At 32.0% G+C, this 8229-nt stretch overlaps 1 protein-coding gene across 1 annotated transcript; it reads left to right on the top strand.

Moving 5' to 3' along the window:
• The first annotated feature begins 5470 nt into the window (after window positions 1–5470).
• LOC115697692 (patellin-6) lies at window positions 5471–7931 on the top strand. The gene is made up of 4 exons (XM_030624784.2): window positions 5471–6404; window positions 6488–6612; window positions 6956–7097; window positions 7410–7931. Exons 1-4 carry the CDS (start codon window positions 5679–5681, stop codon window positions 7671–7673), a joined length of 1257 nt encoding a protein of 418 aa, XP_030480644.1. The 5' UTR covers window positions 5471–5678; the 3' UTR covers window positions 7674–7931.
• The last annotated feature ends 298 nt before the right edge of the window (window positions 7932–8229 follow it).

Raw genomic sequence — 8229 nt, 5'->3', positions numbered from 1 at the left:
TCGTGTACTTTCAGCTCTTGAGATTTGGATTAGGTTTCTCCATGCCTTAATGGTATAAAATACTAAAAGATAGTGAGTTGGATTCAAGTTAATTAAGACCAAACTTCCATATCAGAGATCCAAAAGTCAACCTGGGCGCAGGGCTAGTGTCCCCTCCCAAGTCGACTGCTATGACTCAGGTCTACTCAACTCTGTGACGCCATCCTTCTTTCCACATATTAAACATTTATGTCCACTGCACTAGGAAAAGTTTTCAGTTTAACATTCTCTTTCTCTTTCTCTCTCTCTCTTTGCTCGGTTAGAACACACCAAAGGGAACCAACCCTAAACCAAGGATTTTAGAGCCAATTTCTCATCACTTTCACTTCAAAATTCATCTAGAAGGAAGGATTAATAATTAGAATTGTCAAGGTAACCCTCTCCTCCTCAGTTCTCTTTGTTTTCTTTAAGAGAAAGTTTGGTTTCAATGGTTGTTTGCTTGGTTTAGCTGCTGTGAGTTTAAGTGTGAGTTAGAATATGTTTCTAGGTTAGTATTAGAGTTGTTTTAAGGTTTTTAAGATTGTAGAGCAGTTGGTTTTGTTAGGTGAAGCAAGCTTGAGTTCTTGGACTCAAAGCTTGGTCTTTAATGACAAGTTTTGGATTGTACTTTGATTTTAGTTTCTGTTAGTTGGGTTATGTTGTATTGATGTTTTTGAATTGTTCTGTGAGGTTTGAGAGAGTTTGGTTGAAGTTTGGAAAGGTTGGAGATGTACAACTTAGGGTTTTTGCTTCTTGCAGAAAACAACATACCATTTTTGGGAAAACGGTCATTTTTCATGGCAGAAAACTCAGAAAAATGGCTTGCCATTTTCACCAAACGGTCTACTATTTTTCCTAGTATGGAACCTAGAAAAAAGTCGTTTTTCAAAATGGCCTACCATTATGGGTGTTGCCCGGGAACCTTAATTTTTGTATTTTCTTAATGTATAGGGTATTGCTAAAGAAACTTTCGGTGATGAATTTAAGACCTATAAAGGGTTAGGCAAAGTTGTTGATCGATTTATCGTTGTTGTGACATAAGACCGAGATCATCGTGCATTTCTCCACTCGGGTTGGCTGACAAGCATGAATTTGGATTAAATGTAAGAAAAGTATAATTGTACTACATAACATGTCGTGTGTAGATACAATTGTTATCGTTTATAAGATACAATTATTATTGTTTATAAGACACGGTCATCACCGTTATGTGAGAAAAAGTCATGGCTATTAATTGAAACTATTGTTAGATTTTTTATTTTTCGGTTATCTCATTAGGTAACAGTAATGACATATGGTTATTGAGATAGGTATCAGGACTGTCTTATGAGACAACAAAAATTATATTTGAATATCATAATAGGGATTAGGGTTGTCTTATTAGACAACGATAAAATTAATTATTTTATAAGTAACGAATATGACTTGTTATATTATACAAGTACTTGTATATTGTTAAATATTTATATATTTGTAAATATCTGATTGTGATTATCTAATTATGATGATCTGAGTTTAAATTAATATTATTTATGTACTAATTTGAGATATTATATTATTGTTTTTCTTGTTGAGTTTTTGTGATTCACAGGTGCTATGTGGTGAAAGTAAGGGTTATAAAATATTTGGGCAGCCATGAGTTAGGGATCTTCTTCAACGAATGTACATATTAGCTAATTCGAGTTGTCGAGATTCATATTTTTTACAATGTTTTGAACTTTAAAATGTATTTTTTGTTAAAATACTGCAGTGACATCTCTTATAATATTTTTAAAAAGATTCTCAATTTTAAAAGTGTGATGTCCAAAATTTTTTATGTTTCAAAAGAATTAATTAGAAAGATTTTTAATGAAATCATAATTTTTATACTACAAAAAATAATAATGTGTACATTTTATATGAAATTTTAAATAATTACAATATACTTAATCATAAAAAAAAATTAAACTAAAACTAATAGGATGTGTACTATAAATTTTTTGTCTACTTTATACTATATAGGAAAGAAACCTAAAACCTAAAATAAAAAACAAATATAAACAAACAAGTGTTGTGTTAATTGATTGATGGAGTATCTTAATAGTAATACACATAAATTAGTAACCATGTGTAGGATTTAACTTTAAGAATGTTGATACCAATGATTTAACTTAGAGGTAAAATTTCAGTTCTTGGAGTGAAAAAACTTAAAATTCCAAAGCAAAGTATTGATTTTAATTGGGAAGATTTTGAGTGCAACAATTTAGAAGTGAGAGGCCATGCGGACACCAAGGGAACAATTTAGAAAAAGCAAAGCAAAAGGTCGGTCCCATGGTCACCAAAACCCCACACTCTTTCGACCATTGCTTTATTACCATAATACCCTTACTATTCAATCAATTCCCCAAAAGTCACTACCCTTATCATCCTCAATCATTAATTTTAATACTAAAATTTAATTTTTCATTATAAATAAATATTAAAGTTAAATTATAATTTTAAAACTCTCATAAGTATATAATTGTGTCAACAATGAGCACATGTCAATCCGTAATTGATTTACACTATTGAATTTTTATTTTTTTTTTAGGGATATTTGCGGCAAAACCCCCTTAAGTGGTCATGTTTTTACAATTAACCCCCAATTCTAAAATTTTGGTGGTAAAACCTCCTAAACTCGTGTTCTGTTAACACTTAGGCCTTTCCATCCATTTTTGACTGTTAACTGCCATGGTGGAATGTCCACGTGTACACAGTGTACACGTGGCACAATTTTATTGGTCCACGTAAAATAAATATTTAAAAAAATAAAAAATTAATTATTTCAAAAATAAAAAATAAAAAAATTATTTTTCTTTAAAAATTAAAAAATTAAAAATTAAAAAAAAAACAATTTAAAAAAAAAAAACTAAAAAAAAAACCTAACCCCCTAATTCCCATATTCCCTCACGCCCTCCTACTTCTTCTTCTTCTTCTTCTCTGCTAAGACAAACATACCCACTACCAAGAATATTAAGAACAATGAGCTCCACCTTTCCTTTTCCTTTTCTACGTTACAACCTTTCAGCCAAGTTCCAGCTTTTCAAGATGAGAGCCTTTCACTCTTCGATCAATACTTGCGTTAGCCCAACTTTCCAGAAATATCTCCGTTACGCCGTTCGAATACTCTCCGCTCGATTGAGGTCCTCCATTGCTCCCGACTCGGCTGCCATTGCTGAGTCCATCAAGCGCCGACTCGCTAATCAAGGTAAGTCTTCCCAGGCCCTCACTTTTTCCGGGCTTTACAACAAATTCGAATCCAAAACCGGTCCTGGAAGTGTTAATAACAACTGGGCAGTTCTTCATTTGCTTAATATTATATCTGAGGATAGGAAGAACACTACGACCCAGTTGGATTCTTCGTCGGTTTTACTGCCCAATCTGGCGTTTAACGATGCCGAATTGGGTAACGATTTAAGGGTTTCTCGTAAAAGAGGCAGTAAGGAAAAGGGTTGGAATAATGGGGTTTTGTTGGTCTCAAAGGACCCGGAGAATCTAAGAGAGATCGCGTTTAAGGAGTTTGTGAATTTGTTGAAAGAAGAGAATGAAATTTCCGAAGAGGTTTCAGCTTGCGTTCGCCCCTTTGATGAAGATCAAACAAAACCCTTATGCCATTAAAGAGAACGAAGATAAGTTGGGTAAGGTTCTACAAGTTTACGATAAGAGACTCGGGGAGATTCGTTTCTTGGGTGGGGATGAATTTTCTCTGGCCGATCTTTCTCACTTGCCAAACATTAATATTCTGGGTATGTTTGTCTTAGCAGAGAAGAAGAAGAAGAAGGAGGAGGAGGGCGTGGGAATGGGATAGGGTTATTAGAGTTTTTTTTTTAATTTTTATTTTTTAAAATTTGTTTTTTTTTTAATTTTTAATTTTTTAATTTTTAAAGAAAATGAGTTTTTTTTTTTTTATTTTTGAAATAATTAATTTTTTATTTTTTTTAAATATTTATTTTACGTGGACCAATAAAATTGTGCCACGTGTACACTGTGTACACGTGGACATTCCACCATGGCAGTTAACAGCCAAAAATGGATGGAAATGCCTAAGTGTTAACAGAACACGAGTTTAGGAGGTTTTACCACCAAAATTTTAGAATTGGGGGTTAGTTGTAAAAACATGGCCACTTAAGGGGGTTTTACCGCAAATAAAAAAATTTATATATTTATCAGTAATTTAAAATAAAACGTATGTACTTATTTGTAGGGCTGTACATCGGTCGGTTTGGGCGGTTTATCCTATATATTTTCTAACCCAATCTAAAGTTCGGGTTGCTAAAATTTAAGTGCAACCCGCCCAATGTAAAAAAAAAAAAAAATCCATAAACCGACCAACGGTTTGGGCGGTTTGGTCAGGTTAACCCGTCCAAACCGGCCAAACTTTTTTTTTTTTTTTTTAAGTCAAAATCAATAAAAATTAAAAAGATAAATTAAAAAAAATCATATTCCACCAAAGTACAACACTATATATATGATTTTAAAACTAATAATTAAGTATATAACTTTATATAATTATATATTTAATCATTTATGTTATATATAATAAAAACTAAAAAGTTAAAAAAAAAAAAAATTAAAGGTGCGAAATCGGGTTGGTCGGGTTGGTCGGGTTGGTCGGGTTGGACTTATTTTCAACCCGCCCAATTAACAGATTGGGCGGTTTGTAATTTTTTCGGGTTATTTCGGTTTGTAATTTTTATCGGTTTTTTCGGTTCGGTTTGGGCGGGTTATTCGGTTTGGGTGGTTTACAAATTTTTTTGTACAACCCTACTTATTTGTAATTTAAATTAAATTTAAAAATGAGAAGTTCTATTTGCACGGTAGATACACCTTATCATTAAAAGAGTAAATTTAAATAATTTTTAAAAATTATTTTAGTATTTTATTTTAATTTTTTTCTCATATTATTTAATGTTAATTTTAATATTTATTTTAATTTTATTTTCATATTGCTTTTTAGATTATGTATAGATTTTTTTTTTTTTAAATAAAATTTCATATAATTTTTTATTTTAATTTTTTTGTTATAATATTTAAAATATAATTTATTTTGGATTGATAAGTATATTTTGTAAAAATATCAATTAAAAAAAATATTAAAAAAATTTAACACAATTAAAAATATAAATTTTATATAAATTAACATCTCTTTATAAATTTTTGGAAGGTGTATAAAATTTTCGTTTAAGTACATATTACAAATTACTTTAAATTATAGGTCAGCTCGGCTCGGCTCGGCTCAAACAAAAAACTATCTCTCACTCGCTAAAACAGAGCGCGTGTACAGGCCATGGCACTTTTTAAAATTTCAAACAAAAATCCCGGCTCCGTGAAAAACTCCTCTGTCTTTTTTTTCCTCACTTTTTATTTATTTTATTTTATTTTAAAAAATATATTTATTTATTTATTTTTGAATTTTTATTATTTATTTATTTGTTTGTTTGTTAAAAGACTGTCTTTACTCGTTCTTTTTCTCTCTCTGTTCCACTCTTTCGTTTTTATCTGAGAAAAACCAGAGCTAAGAGACCTTCGATCTTCTTCTTCATCTTCTTCTTTTTCTTCATTCACCAAAAACCCTTTTAAAAAAATCTCATTTTAAACCAACCCATTTCCTTCATTTTCCCAGAAAACAAACAGAGATACCCATGGAAGCTTCATCACCAGTTTCCATGCAAAAAACACCACCGCCGGCGGACTCATCACCGGCGACGAAGAAACCATACAAGAAAAGCTTCGTAACAACACTAAAACAACTCCGTTCACCGTCGTTTAAAGAAGACTCATACGTCGTTTCAAACCTCAAATCATCAGAAAAAAAAGCTCTTCAAGAGCTGAAAGACAAGCTAATGACTTGTTCCGAAGCCAGAGAAGCGTCAATGTGGAACATTCCTCTTTTAGGAGGTGACGAAAGAGCTGACGTCATACTCCTAAAGTTTCTCCGAGCAAGAGATTTCAGAGTAGCCGATTCACTCACCATGTTGGAAAAGTGTTTAGCTTGGAGAAAAGAGTTCGGAACCGACGTCGTTTTGGATGAGGATTTGGGGTTTAAAGAACTTGAAGGTGTTGTGGCTTATATGCAAGGCTTCGATAGAGAAGGACACCCTGTTTGTTACAATGCTTATGGAGTTTTTAGAGATAAAGATATGTACGAAAGAATATTTGGGGATGAAGAAAAACTCAAAAAATTTCTCAAATGGAGAGTTCAAGTTCTTGAAAGAGGTATTAATCTTCTCCATTTCAAACCTAATGGAGTTAACTCTCTTATTCAAGTTACTGATCTTAAAGATATGCCTAAAAGAGAGCTTAGAGTTGCCTCAAATCAGATCCTTTCTCTCTTTCAAGATAATTATCCTGAAATGGTTGCTCGTAAGGTAAATTTAAATTAAAAAAAATTTACCTTATTTTCTCATCTTTTCTTCACTTTACTAACTTTTTTTTTTGTTTTTGGTTTTAGATTTTCATTAATGTTCCATGGTACTTCAGTATGTTATACTCAGTTTTCAGTCCTTTTTTAACTCAAAGAACTAAGAGCAAGTTCGTGATTTGTAAGGAAGGAAATGTAGCCGAAACACTTTACAAGTAAGTAAGCCTAAAATAGCTTTGCTTTAATAAATTGATTGAGAATCTTAGGTGGGTTTTTTCTGTTTGGGCATTTTTTGTATAAAAAGTTGAAGATTTCCAAGTGGGTTTTCCATTTTATGTCGAAATTTCCGTTTGTGTATGTTTAGTTCTTATCAAGTTCAAAACTTTTGTGTAAATATGTATATTGCAAGTACAGTACCAATCAACAACTATACAACCTCTTTAGCTGTTTTGTCAGTCTTTTTTTATTCTTGTTCTTCACATTCCGACGTCGTTTTGGACCACATTTCTTTACACTTTAATAATCTAATTTTTGTGTTTGTTGTTGTATGGTGATCAGGTTCATTAGGCCTGAAGATGTTCCTGTTCAGTACGGTGGACTGAGTCGACCCAGCGATTTTCAAAATGGTCCTCCAAAACCAGCTTCTGAGTTCACCGTCAAAGGTGGAGAAAAAGTCAACATTCAGATTGAAGGCATTGAGGTTTGATTTTACACTAATACACCAAATTTGCTCACTCTACTAATTATCAATTGATTTTTAACATGATTTCTTGAATTTGGTTTGTAAAATTAACATGGGTTAAATCATGATGATTGATTGTTAGATTTAACCCATGATTCTTAACAAAGTGTAAAGATTATGAATCTAGTACATTTGAAACCAAGTATTCTGAATTGGGCATTTAAAATTAACATGGGTGACTCCATTAATCATAGATTGATTGTTAGATATGAAGAAAGATATGATTTTTAACAATGGGGTTTTTTTCTTTTTTTGTATTGATATTAATAGGCTGGTGCAACAATCACATGGGACATAGTTGTGGGAGGATGGGATTTGGAGTACAGTGCAGAATTTGTGCCATGTAATGAAGAAAGTTACACCATTGCAGTGGAAAAGTCAAGGAAAGTCAACCCATCTGAAGAAGCAATACACAATTCATTCACATCTAAAGAACCAGGCAAATTAGTTCTCTCTGTTGACAACACTACTTCCCGGAGAAAAAAAGTGGCTGCTTATCGTTACATCGTTAGAAAATCCACTTCTTCCATCTAAACACAAAAACCCAACTAAAATAAAGTAATATATAATATATGTTAATGTATTTTTACTATTATTATTATGATGTTCTAATTTCATGGGTTGTGAACCTTTTTTTGTTTTGTTTTGTTTTTGGTTTGTACTAGTTGTAATGTATAAAAAGAAATGGTGGGTAATGTAATACATGGAGTAGTGTAGAAGAAAAGTGGTTTTAACTTTGGTTACACTTTCACCTTAATGAATTTATTATAACTGTTTGTCATTTTGTCTCAATGACCTGAGTTTTTAGAGACAAGTCTCAGAAATATTGTCTTGTATTGTATTTCTCTCAAGTGGGGTCAGCTTTTTTTCTTCTTCTTTTGATTTTGGGGCAGTGAGTCTATGAAAAAGGAAAAGGGTTTGGTAACTTTGCTTTGCTTTGCTTTGTGTCCTTCTGTCTTCTTCAGTGTGTGTCTTGGGGTTGAGATTTGAGAGGGACTCTTAAGTGGTCACAATCTGTTTTTTCTTTTGTTTATTTATATTGTAAGGCTTAAAAAAAGAAGAAGAGGGTTTTAAGGGGGAAAGAAAGAAA

The sequence above is a fragment of the Cannabis sativa genome, chromosome 7, assembly GCF_029168945.1.
Source record: "Cannabis sativa cultivar Pink pepper isolate KNU-18-1 chromosome 7, ASM2916894v1, whole genome shotgun sequence".
In the NCBI taxonomy this organism is placed as follows: Eukaryota; Viridiplantae; Streptophyta; class Magnoliopsida; order Rosales; family Cannabaceae; genus Cannabis; species Cannabis sativa.
This window is presented reverse-complemented; position numbering and strand designations above follow the sequence as displayed.

Coding starts and splice junctions, on each gene's coding strand:
- LOC115697692 (XM_030624784.2), top strand. CDS start 5,679: ATGGAAGCTTCATCACCAGTTTCCATGCAAAAAACACCACCGCCGGCG. Junction 6,613..6,955: donor GTAGCCGAAACACTTTACAA/GTAAGTAAGCCT, acceptor TATGGTGATCAG/GTTCATTAGGCCTGAAGATG. Junction 7,098..7,409: donor TTCAGATTGAAGGCATTGAG/GTTTGATTTTAC, acceptor TGATATTAATAG/GCTGGTGCAACAATCACATG.